At 48.7% G+C, this 14,566-nt stretch overlaps 1 protein-coding gene across 7 annotated transcripts in view; it reads right to left on the bottom strand.

The window, feature by feature from the left end:
• Window positions 1–14,566, bottom strand: part of CEP250 (centrosomal protein 250) — a 44,655-nt gene that overhangs the window by 15,560 nt on the left and 14,529 nt on the right. For 6 of the 7 annotated variants that reach the window (XM_084888604.1, XM_084888608.1, XM_084888607.1 and 3 more), the window contains 14 exons: window positions 13,858–13,959; window positions 12,951–13,112; window positions 12,295–12,473; window positions 11,814–11,996; window positions 9,516–9,660; window positions 8,612–8,758; window positions 7,315–7,545; window positions 6,300–6,493; window positions 5,948–6,075; window positions 4,674–4,843; window positions 2,865–3,032; window positions 2,341–2,475; window positions 889–1,032; window positions 85–218 (listed from right to left, as the gene is read on the bottom strand). In XM_084888604.1, coding sequence (XP_084744730.1) covers window positions 85–218; window positions 889–1,032; window positions 2,341–2,475; window positions 2,865–3,032; window positions 4,674–4,843; window positions 5,948–6,075; window positions 6,300–6,493; window positions 7,315–7,545; window positions 8,612–8,758; window positions 9,516–9,660; window positions 11,814–11,996; window positions 12,295–12,473; window positions 12,951–13,112; window positions 13,858–13,959 — 2,222 coding nt within the window. Of the gene's footprint in view, window positions 1–84; window positions 219–888; window positions 1,033–2,340; window positions 2,476–2,864; window positions 3,033–4,673; window positions 4,844–5,947; window positions 6,076–6,299; window positions 6,494–7,314; window positions 7,549–8,611; window positions 8,759–9,515; window positions 9,661–11,813; window positions 11,997–12,294; window positions 12,474–12,950; window positions 13,113–13,857; window positions 13,960–14,566 lie in introns of those variants that run through there. The other variant, XM_084888610.1, reaches the window with a different exon arrangement.

Genomic DNA, 14,566 nt, shown 5'->3' with positions numbered 1-14,566 from the left:
ATGACTAAGCAAAGAACTGTCAACCCCCCAGTGACCACTGGAGCGAGTCAGGCAAAAGCCAACCCCATGGCTTGGCTAGCCTACCTGGCTTTGTCTCTTTCCGACTCTTTCTGAATTCGGCTACATTCCTGGGCCTCTCTCCGCTTCTCCTGAACCTCCTGCTCCACCAGCCTCCAGGAGTCATCCTTGGAGACGAGCTGAGACTTCAAGTCCTCCACCTGGAAAGTGAAGGGCATGCGGACGGGCAGGGGCCCAGAAGGAGGATGCTTCTCGCCCACGGCTTCCTGGTCCTTCCAGGTTCACCCCAATCGCCAGCTCATTCCCAGCGCTCTGGAGGCTCCACCCATCAACCCTTACATGCTCTCCTTGCCTACCCTCTTCCCCAAACACCATCAGCTTAGTCATCTGTCTCCCAGCCTCACTTTTGCTGGATAAAGACAGACAGAAATAAAAATCTTCGCTGAATATAACTACACCCAAAGGCAAAGTGATGGGCAAGTGTAGAGTGACTGTATTTTTTTAAAGCGAACAATCAGAACACCATCTGATATAGGACTTTGAGAAGGAGAAGCAATCAGAATAAAAAAAGGAATCTGTTCTGGCTGGTGTGGCTCAGTGGTTGAGTGTTAACCCATGAACTAGGAGGGAAGACAAAAAGAATAACTGATAGTAGAGCTGCCTGAGAATATGTTAAGTTTTGTAGTCAACACAGAAAGATTACCACCCCAGAGCTCAGGGGGAACCCTTCAATCTTCCACTCAGTACTGGGGCCTACCCTTCTCCTCCCAAGCTCCCGAGGCTCCCCTTGTCCTGCAGGAGGAGGGGACAGCCTGGCTTTGCAGGGGAAGTGCGGGGGGGTGGGGGGTAGTAGAGGAGAGGAGGAGGGACCTGCTTCTGCAGGTCTATCTTATCCTGGAGCAGGGAGCTGCTCTCTCCTCGGAGGGCAGTGAGGTCATCTCTGTGGTGCTGGGCTGCCTGCTCCCACTCCCGCTGAGCCTCCCGGAGCTGCGTCTGCAGCGTTCCAATGGTCTCCTGCAAAGGGAGAAGACAGCTGTGAGAAGAGGAAAGTTTTCACAGGGGCCTTGGCCTTGAAATTCATGTTGTAGGAATCAATATCATATAAATACTAATTTTTTAGTTGGGGTAGCAAAAGCTAAGGCAGGACCCAGCAATCCCCCTTGTGTCTGTCATGCCCCATTCCCTCTCCTCCCTCACAAAGTGCACTGGCTCACCCAGGGTTTCTCGGTCAAGGTCCCTGAGTTGGCAGCAGTCCCTTAGTCAGACCATCACAACAACCTCCTGTTGCATAGCCCTATTTCTACTTCATTACTCCCCCCCCTACACACACACACACTACCTACACACACACCCACACCCACACCCACACACACACACAATTATGTCCTTCTCTTCTTCTCAAGTACCAACAGTTTCCCATTGCTCTTGAACAAATCCCGGCTCCTCCATGGCTGCCAAAGGGCTCCTGCCTAACTTTCCGCTCACCCCTGAGCTTATCACGCTCAAGCCACGCCCCCTCCTTTCTGTCCTGGAACTCCCCAAACCTGTTACTATCTACCCCAGGGCCCTTATGGCGCCCATTTCCTCTGCCTAAACTACTCCTAAAAATGCTGGCTTCTTTGCTTTTTAACAATTTTACTGAGTGAGACATAGTTGAGATGCCGCACAATTTACCCTTTTAAAGCGTAAAATTCAGCGTCTTTCAGTGTATTTACAGAGTTTTGCAACTACCTCCACAATCAATTTTAGAACATTTTCATCACCCAGAAGAGACCCTGTACACTCCCATCCCTTATTCTCACTCCCAACCACTCCTCTACTTTCTGTCTCTGTAGGTTGGCCTATTGTGGACATTTCCTATCAATGGACTCATACACCGTATGGCCTCCTGTGACTGGTTCTTTCACTCCGCATGTTCCCAAGGTCCATCCCTATTGTTCACGGGGCTTTTAAACCTCATGTCTCAGCTCAAATGTCACTTTCTCAGTGAGGTCCTCCCTGACCTCCTTGCCCAAAGTGGCCACTTTTGAATCACTCTCAATTATATCATCACCTTATGCATTTCCTTTACTGTACTTATCACAACCTGCAATCATCTCATTGATTTTGTGTCTGCTCCTCCTTGTCTGTCTCTGCTACTGGAAAGTAAGCTCCTTGAGGGCTGGGACCATGTCTGTCACCTTCACTGGGTGCCACACAGGATGCCTGCCATAAGTTACCACCCAGCACAGGCTCTGACCCGAAGTGCCAAAGAACTGGCCAATGCTGCATGACTAAATCCATGTTTCCCCTTTCTTCCCTGCCCAGGACCTCCCTCCATACCTGTTCCTTTAACTTCTGAACCTTCATGTCCTGCCTCAGCCGTTCCAGGTGCTGGCTGGCATCTGCCAGTTCCTTCTGGGTCTGCAGCAGCGTCTCCAGGAGGGACACCCTCTCCTTCTCTGTCTCGAGCTGCATCTGGGGCGGGACAGGAGTGCAGGGCTTGCTGGATCGGGTCACCATGCTCAGCCACTAGGCCACCGGCATATCCCAGCTATTCTGTTGCTCTTCTGGCAGATGGGGTGGGGGCTGAGGGCAAAGGAAGGTCTGGACCCACTCCCTGACCGAGAACCAGGAAGTGCAAAGATTGCCACTGGTTTTCAAGCTGACAGGATGTGGTAAACGGCAGCCCTCCCTCAGGAAGTATGACATACTGCCGGCCCTGCGACGAATGCTGCTTGTCACCCGGCTCAGTCGCAGCAAAAGGGCAGCTGCACGCTCTCCTAGAAGCCCCCGCGGCCTGCCCTGGGGAGCGGAGAGGAGGTGTTCAAAGGCGGGGGCCGCGGGCTGGACGTCCAGACTCCCACCTGGCAGAGCGCGCTCTCGGCCTGGGCCCGTTCTTCCTCCTTCTGGGTCCGGAGAGCCTCGGTCTCCGCCTGCTGCTCCCTCAGCCTCATCTCTAGCTCCGTTTTCTCCCTCTCTAGGGTCTCCAGAGCCTTATCCAGTTCCTGCTGGTGCCGGGAGCACTCTTTCTCCTGGTCATACAAAGGAAACACTGTTAGAACCAAATGGGTGAGGAGAGGCGGCAGAAAACCTGGATGAGAGAAGTCCACTGCTCACCAGCTGTATGACCCTGGTACTGCTAGGAGCCCGTGTCCTCATCTGTGAAGTAAGGCTAATAACCCCTGCCTTCCCTATCTCACCAATCTTTATGAGAATCAGATGAGATTTATAAAAAAATCAAACGGTATCACACATAAAAGTGCTTTCTAAAGCGTAGCTGTCCCTAATGTAAGTTACGACTATGCCTTATTTTAAAGCAACCACATCACGGCTCACGGTTGTAACAATGAACTGAGGTGGCAGACCCGCTCTCTGCTGCCCACTCTCCCTGCTCAGGGAGGCAGTTAGCCTTCCAAAAAGTCAGGTCGCGCCCAGCAAGGGTGTCTCCTGTAGTGTACAAGAGCACTAGGACGCGGGACCCGGTCCTCCCAAAGCCTTCCCCAATCTCCCAGACTAGCCCAGCTCTCGTTAGTGGTGAAGGGCTCCGGAGCCAGGCTGCCTGGATTAGTCTTTAGTCCAACACTATCAGTGTGACCTCAGTTAAAGTCCATCACATCTGCGTGCCTCAGTTTTCTCATCTAGAAAAATGGTGATAACAACAGGGTCTCCCTCCTAGATTAAGATAAGTCAGGTAGCCCTAGTCAGTTTGGCTTAGTGAATAGAGCGTAGGCCTGCGGACTGAGGGGTCCTGGGTTGAATTCTGGCCTAGGGCACATGCCTGGGTTGCAGGCTCGATCCTCAGTAGGGGGCGTGCAGAAGGCAGCCGATCAATGATTCTCTCATCATTGATGTTTCAATCTCTCTCTCCCTCTCCTTTCCTCTCTGAAATCAACACACACACACACACACACACACACACACACACACACACACAAACACACACACACACACATCCACATTAGTCGCTACAAAATAGTCAAGGGGATGTAAAGTATAGCATATGAATATAATCACTAAAGTTGTAATAACTATGCATGGTGCCAGGTGGGTACTGGAAATATGGGGGGACCACATTATAAAGTATATGATTGCCTAGCCACTATACACCTGAAAGTAATTTATTTATATATATATATATATATATATATATATATATATATGCCTAAGTGACGGTCTGACTCTCCGACCATTTGAGCAGAAACCACAGGCATGGAAACATGGACCAGAGCGATGAATCTCAGAGGGAAGGGAGAAGGTGGAGGGAGGGAAGAGATTAACCAAAGATCTTATATGCATACTAGAGGCCTGGTGCACGGATTCATGCACCAGTGGGGTCCCTTGGCCTTGCTTGGCCTGCACCCTCTCACAATATAGGACCCCTAGGGGATGTCGGACTGCTGGTTTTGGCCCAATCTCTGCAGGCCAGGCTGAGGGACCCACCAGTGCATGAATCCATGCACCAGGCCTATAGTACAAAATAATATTGACTGTGAACTGTACTAAAAAAAATAAAAGAGCTAGAAGCAGGAGTTGGCACCCTGGTTGCCAGGCTAGTCCTATACATATTTCACTCTTATAAGCAGTAATATCTGGACCAGGAGTCAGCAGGTAGAACACTCCCTGAAGGGAGGCCAGGGAGGCCTCCCCCATCCCCAGCCACATCCACCACCTACCAATTTCTCCTGCAGCTGGTTCACCTCCTCCTCATGGGCTGATTTCAGCTGCTGCAGGGCAGCCTGCCCCTCTTGCTCAGCCTGGGCAAGCTGTCTGGCTGCTGAGTCCCGCTCCTGCTCGGCCCGGTTCCGTTCAGTGTCCAGTTCCAGCTTCAAGCACCTTACTTCCCCTAAGATGCAAGGGACAGGATCCAGTCTCTGAGCCTCTGCCCTCCTTTTAAAACTTCCTTTTTCTGCCCTAGCTGGTTTGGCTCAGTCGACAGAACATTGGCCTGCGGGCTGAAGGATCCTGGGTTCGATTCCAGTCAAGGGCACATGCCTGAATTGTCGGCTCAATCCCCAGCAGGGGCATGCAGGAGGCAGCCAATCAAGGATTCTCTCTCATCACTGATGTTTCTCTCTCTGAAATCAATAAAAATTAATTAATTAATTAAAATATATTTTTATTGATTTCAGAGAGGAAGGGAGAGGGAGAGAGCGATAGAAACATCAAAGATGAGAGAGAATCACTGATCAGCTGCCTCCTGCACACTCCACACTGGGGATCGAGCCCACAACCCGTATGTGCCCTTGGCCGGAACCAAACCTGGGACCCTTTAGTCTGCAGGCCCATACTTTGTCCACTGAGCCAAACTGGCTAGGACAATAAAAATATATTAAAAAAAATATAAAAACAAAACTCCTCTTCCCACCAGGCCAGTGTTGCTCAGTGGTTGAACATAGACCTATGCACCAAGGGGTTGCCAGTTCAATTCCTGGTCAGGGCACACACCTGACTGTGGGCTCAATTTCTGGTGGGGGCTGTGCAGGAGGAGCTGATCAATGTTTCTCTCTCATCGATGCTGCTATCTTTCCCTCTTCCTTCTTATATTTTTTATTTTTTTACAATATAGTTTATTGATTTTTTACAGAGAGGAAGGGAGAGGGATAGAGAGCTAGAAACATCAATGAGAGAGGAACATCAACAGCTGCCTCCTGCACACCCCCTACTGGGGATGTGCCTGCAACCAAGGTACATGCCCTTGACCAGAATCGAACCTGGGACCTTCCAGTCCGTAGGCCAACACTCTATCTACTGAGCCAAACCAGTTCCGGCTTATCTTTCTTTTTAAAAAAAATTAATTAAAACACACACACAAAACTCCTCTACCCAGACCTCTGAGCAACTCCCATCGGAGAAGCCCTGAACCGGGCCAGAGAAGGACCTCTGGTAGCTTCCCTCTGCCTCCCAGGCTTTCAGCATCCCACGGGCGGCCATTCCATTTGGTTCTCACCTTGGATTACTTCCTTGGCTTGAGTGACAGTTTGAATCTGGACCTCCAGCTGCCCCTTGGTGACCTCTATCAGAGAATTTTGTTGTTGGGCCTCAAACAGACTGCTCTCCAGGAACTCCTTGGCTGAGCTGTCAGGTTCAGGAAATCAGAAAGAGTTCTTACCCATCAAGGCCCTTACCCTTCCTTAAGAGGAGCTGGGTTCTTAGTACCGGCTACTTGAAGAAGTTAGGGGGGCAATCACAAATCCATAACTCATATAGAACCCATACACTTTGGGCAGGGAACTGAGCTTGGCTACCCTTTGCCTCGAAAAGCTCCTTGTGCCCTTGGCTGAACTGGGTCTGGGTCCTACCTGAGCCCCAGAAGTTGATCAGAGAGGTCCTGCCGGTCCCGCTCCCCAGCCTGCAGCCGCACCTCTAGAGCTGCCTTCTCCCGAACTAGGGCCTCCTTCTCCTGAACTTCCCGGGCCAGCACTTCTTCTTGTCGCTTTGCTTCCTGATGGAGCTGCTCCAGCTGAGCTGAGGCTGCCTCCTGCTGGTGACGCGCCTGAGGGGCAGACATTGGTGGGGTTCAGAGCACGGACAGGATTCCCCGCAGAGGTGCCATCATGGGTTAGGACCATCGGCTCTTCAGAGATTCTGGACCCAGCTCTGTGGGCACTGCATTAACGTATTTCTCTCTTTATATAATAATACAAAGTAGCATTAATGTATTTCTCTATCAACCCATTGAGCCCCCAGACAGGAAGCATGCTCTCCTTCGAGCAAAACCCTGTGCTAGGGCTGCAAGAGACCTACCTCTAAGGAGCTTTTAGTCTTAAGGAAAAAACACGTGCACAATACCGGGAAGAAAGCGATCAGTGCCCTAAGAAAGGGACTCTGAGAAAGGAGATTATGAGTAATTATTATGGCAATGGAAAGTGTGGTGGAGGAGGAAGATGACCTTTGAAGCAGGTCATTGGTTCAGAAAAACTTACTGAGCCCCTGTTATGTGTGAGACACTGTACTATAAGCTGGAGGAACAAAAACAAATAATATATTTTTATTCCCTTTGCCTCAAGGAGCTTGTGCTCTGATGATGGAGACAGGTAAACAGACAATTATAATATAGTATGAAGGTGTGGTGTGCACACGGTACTACCAGAGCATACAGGAGAGGCATCTAATTCAAGCTGGGGGGTGGAGTAGTGGGGGATCACGAAGGATTCCTACAGGAATTCTTTTTAAAAATTGGAATATATACCCCAAACTAGTAACACTGGTCATTTCTAGGAAGTAAGACTTTATCACTTTCTCAATCATCTCCGTAGTGTTTTGCAGTGAGTTTGTATTATACCTGAACATGACAGAATGCATTTCACTTCTTACCTCGCTTAGTTTCTCTTGAAGCTCTTCCTTCTCTTCCTGGATGCCCCTGAGGTCTGCCTGCAGCCGAGCCCCGGCCTCCTCCGCTTTCTGCAGCTGGGCCTCCAGGTGAGTGCTCTTTTCCCACAGGGCTTCCCTGCTCCTCTCCACCTCTGCCAGGCCCACCTGCAAAGTGTTTCTCGCCTGCTCGGCGGCCTCCATCCTGCTGCACACAGACTGGTTCTCCTGTTCTAACTACTGACCGACAAGGGAAAGGCGTCAAAGACAAGGGGTTAGCTTAGCGATCAAGTGCTGAGACGGAAATCCAAGTGAGATATGACTCTCTTCTCCAATGATGAACACAGGAGTGCTTATAAGAGAGGGGGGCGATGCATTCATTTGATCTGGTGCCTATATTCCAGGTATTAGATGGACTGGTGCTTGGGATAGAGATAAAAAGGCAAAACCTTATTCTTAAAAAACTCAGAATAAGAAAACATCAAAGATTTCTGGGGCTCAAGGGAACAGGTAGTAAAGAGACATGCTAAATTTGTAACCCATAGAGAAGATGCTTTGAGACTTAGGCTCTTCAGCAAATCCTTTTCTGGTGGCTGCTGGTATCTCACGCAACAGGATTAAAAACTTAGTCTTCCTAAAGGAACAAAATAATCTGATGAACAAAATGGGTCCAAAAGCATGGATTCATGGAACGAACTGACAAACCTGAAGGGAGCAGGGGAAGGGGGAGGGAAGAGATTAACAAAAAACATATATGTATGTATGCACAGCCCATGGACATACAATAATGTAGTGAAGGCCTGGGGGGTGGGGCTGGGTGGAAGGGGGAGGAATCGAGAGACATCTGTAATACTATCAGCAATTTTAAGAAACCCTAATCTTCATGTGTTTGTGATGTTTATTATTTAAGATCCTATGTGTTGAGATCTAGAGGTGTCATTTCATTTGTTTTCTAATAAATTGTTATGCTAATGAAAATAAATTAAATAAATAAAAACCCTGTCTTCTTTCCTGAGGGCACAGGTCTCTTTCCCAGCCCTGGTGATTTTACCCTAACGCCCAAAGGAGGGTCTTCTGTAGGCAAGGGAAGGGAGTAGCTTAATGGCTAAGCCCAGTCCTTATAGTCTGCTCTTCTCTGCACCATAAGTGCTCTGTTCATTTCTCAACTACATTTGGGAGCTGATCTGCCTTGAGCTGATCCATTTAAAGGCTCTTCCTTATCATGGGTATCAGCTGCTTCTGTCACTGGCTTATCCTCAGTTGGCCCAGCCCTACCCGGTTTATCAGAAAAAGCTCCCCTCACCTGGAGAAGCTGCTGGTTCAGTGTGACTTTATCTAAGGCCAAAGCCTCGTTTAAGGCGCTGAGCTTGGCAGCTGCGGCCCGAAGATCAGCTACCTCAGCCTTCAGGCTGTTCTCAGAACTTGACAGCTCTGCGATGGACTGTTCTGCCTAAAAATAAAGAGAGTCAAAGGGTTTCCTACTTCCGGTTTTCCTGCAACAGCTCACAGCTCACATCCCCAACACCTGCTGCTTTCCTTGCAGAGATTAGTTAGCACTCCATTCCTTCCCTTACAGTCTGACCAAGTTTTCCACTCACTCACTCATTCATTTCTTCATTCACTGAGGAGTAAGAGGAGCTCACACATAGAGGCATAGACAGCGGGATGTAAACAACTACAACTGGAATGACAGCATAGACAATGTAAGCCAAAGTGCTTTGGGAACTCACAGAAAGCATTGATTCAGTTTGGGAGAGTCAAATATGCTTGGAGGAGAGCTGACCATTATTAAGTTGAATACTACTGAGATAAGGAGCAGTTTGTGGTTAAAGGGGAGGAAGGAAGCAGTAACACCTGCAAGTATTAGAGTCATGAAAGAACACAGTGGAACTGAAATTGCAATTCATGCTTTGTGGCAGGAGTACAGGCACGTGAGAAGCTAGGACTGGGGTTTGGGATGAAGGGGAGGCTGGAAACAGTTTGAGGCAGATGGCAAAGGGCTTTGAATGCAGCTCCAAGGAGCTAGGAAGCCACTAAATGGTTTTAGAAAAGAGACTGACATATTTATACTTCAGAAAGCCGTTCTAATTCCGAGATAGAGAGTACATTGGGAGGGAAAGAACCCAAAAGCACAGACTAGTGATTGAGGCAAAAAGCATAAAGGACCCAGCTTGCAGGGTGAAGGAGGTGAGGGGAGGCCTACACACCCTCGCCAACGCTGCGGTCACTTCGGTTTGCTCCTGCCTCAGCAACTCCCCTTCCAGGCGACTCGACTCCAGGCTTTCCCGAAGAGTGATCAGTTCACTGAGTGATTCTGACTGCTTGGCTTCCAGGCCGGCCAGCATCTCCTGACTAAGGTGGGAAGGAGATGGGGCTAGAGGAAGTCTTACAAGTGGCCACACGACTAAAGGTAACAGGAATATAATTACCTTTGCTATGCAAAAAAACCCAAAAAACTGAAGGTCTCTAATAAATGATAAGATCTCCAAGACATAAAGTGACAAAAAGGAAGGTGCAGAACAGTGTATGTAGTATATACAAGATATTGGGGAAAATAAGAAGTATGCATTGTTTGCATAAAGCAGCACTGGAAAGACAACCAAGAAATTAATTTAAATAATTACCTAGAGAAGGAAGAAAAATGGGATGAATGAAGTAGAAGAGAGTAAGACTTTCTCTGTGTAAATCATTTTGTTAATCTATTTTAAAATATATTCAGAGAAGAAGGGAGAATGTGAGATAGAAACATCAATGATGAGAGAGAATCATTGATTGGCTGCATCCTGCATGCTCCCTACTTGGGATTGAGCCTGCAACCTGGGCATGTGCCCTGATTGGGAATCGAACTGTGACCTCCTAGTTCATAAGTCAACACTCAACCACTGAGCCACACCAGTCAGGCTCTGTGTATATCTTTTAGAATAGTTTTGACTTTTGAATCAGACAAATATTGATAAAAGTATTATCGGTTCAAACAAATTAAATTTTAAAATGTACTTATTATGGTTTGTTAATAATTCTCCTTGGTACAAAGAACCATTCCTTGCACAAGTCATGATCCTTATGGTAATCCTTCAAGAATCCACTATTTGTGCTTATTAGGTGCAAGGAGGCAGGGCACAGGGGAGGGGGGTTATACTAGAGGTGAAGAAGATACAGTTCCTGGCACCAGTTACACAAAGCCTACCGTATTCAGGGCTCTACACTGGCATTTTGCAAAAACTCTAATCTTCCCAACGACTCTTCCGGTTTGGCTCAGTGTCAGTCCATGGACTGAAGGGTTGTGGTGGAAGTTCCCCAGCTCTGGTAGGGACACGAGCGGGAGGCAACCAAACACCTCTGACTGGTCAAGGTAAATATTATCACCCCCACTTTACAAATAAACTGCCCAAGTAGCAGCGCCATAATCTAAACCAAGCCTGAAAGGCCTTCCTTTTTACAGATTAGCTGGTTCTCTTTACTCTGGAACTACTTTTCTTTTTCTTTTTTAATCCTCACCTGAGGTTATTTTTCCATTGATTTTTAGAAAGAGTGGAAGAGAGAGGGGGATACAGAGAGAAACATCAATGTGAGAGAAACACGTCAACTGGTTGCCTCTAACACACGCCCTGATCAGGGTCCAGGCCGGGGAGGAGCCTGCAACCGAGGTATGTAGCTTTGAACGAAATCGAACCCGGGTCCCCTTCAGTCCATAAGACAACACTCTATCCACAGAGCCAAACTGGCTAAGGTGGGAACTCCTTTTCTTGACCAGCTCATTTCCCACTACTTTCCAAGGTAAGTCCTACCCTTTAGCCAGCCCAGGCTACTCTGAACACACCATAAACTTTCCTGCCTCCTTTTCTTTGCTAACCTACACCTTTAGCCCTTCTTCCACTCTCCACAAATCAAAATATGTCAAGGTCCAATTCAAAGTCTACCCTCTTCTCCATGAAGCTTTCAATAACTGTTATTCCTATGCTCCTGGTCTGAAACTCTATTTAGCTTATACTTCATCTGGCCTCATGCTACAATTAGTTCTTCCCCGTCAGATTGCAAACTGCTTGAGATTAAGGCCTGTGTCATTTTTGTTTTCCCAAAGGCACTAAGCAAAGCCTGGATGAACTTTCTGTAGTCATCTTTCTGCAAAGAAAGGAGTAGTAAGCTAATCTGAACCCACTTCACACCAGGCTTCAATTTACTCCACTTTCTAAGAGAGGGGAGTGGTGGAGGAGGGTGTGGAATTAAATGGAAGACTACCCGGCCAGCATGGCTCAGTGGTTGAGCATTGACCTGTGAATCAGGATGTTGATTCCTGATTTCCATTCAGGGCACATGACCAAGTTGTGGGCATGATACCTACTATGGGACATGTAAGAGGCAGATCAATAATTCTCTCTCATCATTGATGTTTCTCTCACTCTCTCTCTCTCTCCCTCCTTTCATCTCTGAAATCAATAAAAATGTATTTTCTAAAAAATGAAGGGAAGATCAAGCCCCAGTGAGGAGGGACGGGCCACACTCACAGGCGCTGCCTCTCTCGGACAGCCAGGTGCAGCTCCTCCTGCTGCTCCTCCTTCTCGCCCTGAGCAGAGTCCCCCTGCAGCTGCAGCTCCATGTTTGTCCTGCGCAGGCGCCAGGCCTCCTGCTCCAGCACCGCCAGCTGCTGCTGCAGCTCCCCCCTGGTCTCCTGCAGGAGAGCTCGCTCCCTGGAAGAAGGAATCAGACATGAGCAGAGACCTTGGAACCTAGAGTTCTTCCTGGGAGCAGACATCACAGGGTTAAAGGACAGAGGCATCTGTTTCCTTTAAATATCTCATCCTCCCTTTTGAGGACACTTTTTTACCACAAGAACCCAAAACCCAGTGAGCAGGAAGAAGCAGAGCACAAAGCAAGGCAGCCCTGGGTTTCAGGGAGAGCAGGGCCCGCCAACCAGAAACACGAGGGTAAGTGGCCAGGCAAGAACTGAGCCAGGAAGAAAGTGGGGATTGAGCAGCCCCTGCTCACTTGCTGAGCGAGTCCACTTCTCCCTGGAGGTCCACAGTCTGCCCTGCCAGCGTGTCCCGCTCCCCGGTGAGCTTCTGTAACCGCTGTCTCAAGGCCTCACCTTCTTCCTCCCACTGATTATGCTGCTGCTGCAAGGAGCTCACAGCTTCCCGACAGCCTGAAAGCTGCTGCCTCAGGTCCTGCAGGAAGAGTGGCAGAAGTGAGAGGGTGGACAAGAGGGAGGGAGAGGAGGGATGTCGGAAGCCTGAATGGAGAGCTGGGCAAAGGGCTTGGGGGCTGCCGCGACACGGGTAAGCTAAGAAGAAATGCGATCAGTGAAGAAGACAGAGGATCAGAGATTATTGAGCTTCTGTGGCTCCTGGTGTCTCAGAGTTCATCACCTTCATATATATATATGGGGGGGCACTTAGAATTGGGACACACTCACCCATACTCTCCCAGGGATTCGATCACCAATCTTTGCATTGACCGGCACAGAGAATGTGCCTGTTACCCACCAGTACAACTGGGCAGACACAGAGAGATTCTAATGGGAACTTTGGGGTGTTGACAAAACACTTTATGACTGGACAACATAGTGAGAGGGGCAGTCCAGGCTCGGAGGGTACCTGGGGCACATAGCACCCCGTGGTTGAGGCGGAATCTGGGGTTCTTACTTGCACAGCCTGGCGTCTCTGAGTCAGCACTGAACGCACCAGAGTTAGAGCCTTGTCCGGGTCCTGGGAGTCAAACTGGGAGGAGAAGTCACTACAGTCCAGCTCCAAGGTGCTCTCATGACCAGAGCCTTGGGACAGACTGTCCCCTTCGTCCACCATGACCTGAAACCAACACAGCCAGCTCATCACTCCAGTGTGCACGGACTGGAGTCCACACAGGGACTAACACCACAGGCTGGACAGACCTGATGTTTTCCTTCTCGGGTCCTCTCCCTAGGAAGTGGGAAGAGGGTATCTGAGAGCAAAACAGGTGGTTCCTTCCACTCTTCATCACCTTCGGTCACCTAAACCTAGGACTAGCAACAAGGCTAGAGCACTCTCTGAAGGTAATAAATGACAAAATGAAGAAGAGGCCCTTGAGGTAACATAGACCAGAACCCAGCCACTGGCCTGCGAATTACAGATGGCAGTAAGAAAGGGACCCTGGCCCTAGCCGGTTTGCTCGATGGTTAGAGTGTCCGTCCATGGACCCAAGAGTCATGGTTGCAGGTTCCCCAACTCTGGTAGGGGCACGTGCGTGAGGCAACCAATTAATGTCCCCCCACCCCTCTCTCTGTCTCTCTTCCTACCTCCTTCCCTTCCATCTCCCTTTCCTCCCCCCCTCCCATTCTCTCTAGAAATCAACGGGGGAAGTAACGGGAGTAGAGGGGGCCTGTTCCAGCAAGCAGAACGAACACACGAATGCTTAGCTCCTCCTTAGGTTCCAGTCTTCAAATACACTAAGAGAAATCATGCCCACAGGATCCTGAGTCCAAACACCTCAGAGGGTGGAAATGTAGGCATGATGGGAAGCCTGGGGAGGAGTGAGACATCACCTGGTTATCATGAACAGGAGGTCTGCCAGTACCTGGGTTATATCCTTGATCACTTGCTGTAATGACAGCTTCTCCTCTTGGGCATTCCTACTAAGAGATGCCTCATGCTCCATTAATTCTGCATGATTTGTCTCCTGAATAGGGAACAAAATAGGACCTAAGAGTCAAATTCTCAGAAAAGAATTTATCATGCCAAAGCCCCAAATCAACCAGTCTCATTCTGTCTATTCTGTTAACCCACTTTTTTCCTGACCATGCATGAATGCTAATGCCATCCCTGGAGACTGAAGACCATAGGATGTGGTGATTAGGAGCTCAGTTTGGAGATTAAGAGCTCCAAACTAGATTGCCTAGATCAGAGTTCTTGTTCTATCAGTTACTAACTTGGTAACTTTAGGTAAGAGTTCATCACCTTCATATATATCACCAATATATATATATGGGGGGTGGGGGAGGCACTTAGAATTGGGACACACTCACCCATACTCTCCCAGGGCTTTGAGTTTCTTTTAAAACAAAAATAATTAGCAGTAACTACTTCACAGGTTTGATGCTTAAATGGAAACAATACAAGTAAATTACTCAACATAATGCCTGGCACAAAGCAAATACTCAATAAATGTGAGCTGTCATTGGAGGATGGTTACTGTCTTTAAACAGCAAAATGATGCTTAAGACTAGAGCCAGCTTGGCTCAGTGGTTGAGCATCGACCTATGAACTAGGAGATCACGGTTTGATTC

The sequence above is a fragment of the Pipistrellus hanaki genome, assembly GCF_964339955.1.
Source record: "Pipistrellus hanaki genome assembly, chromosome: 6".
Lineage (NCBI taxonomy): Eukaryota > Metazoa > Chordata > Mammalia > Chiroptera > Vespertilionidae > Pipistrellus > Pipistrellus hanaki.
Note: the sequence above shows the minus strand (reverse complement) of the source record. Positions and strands in the feature narration are given on the sequence as shown.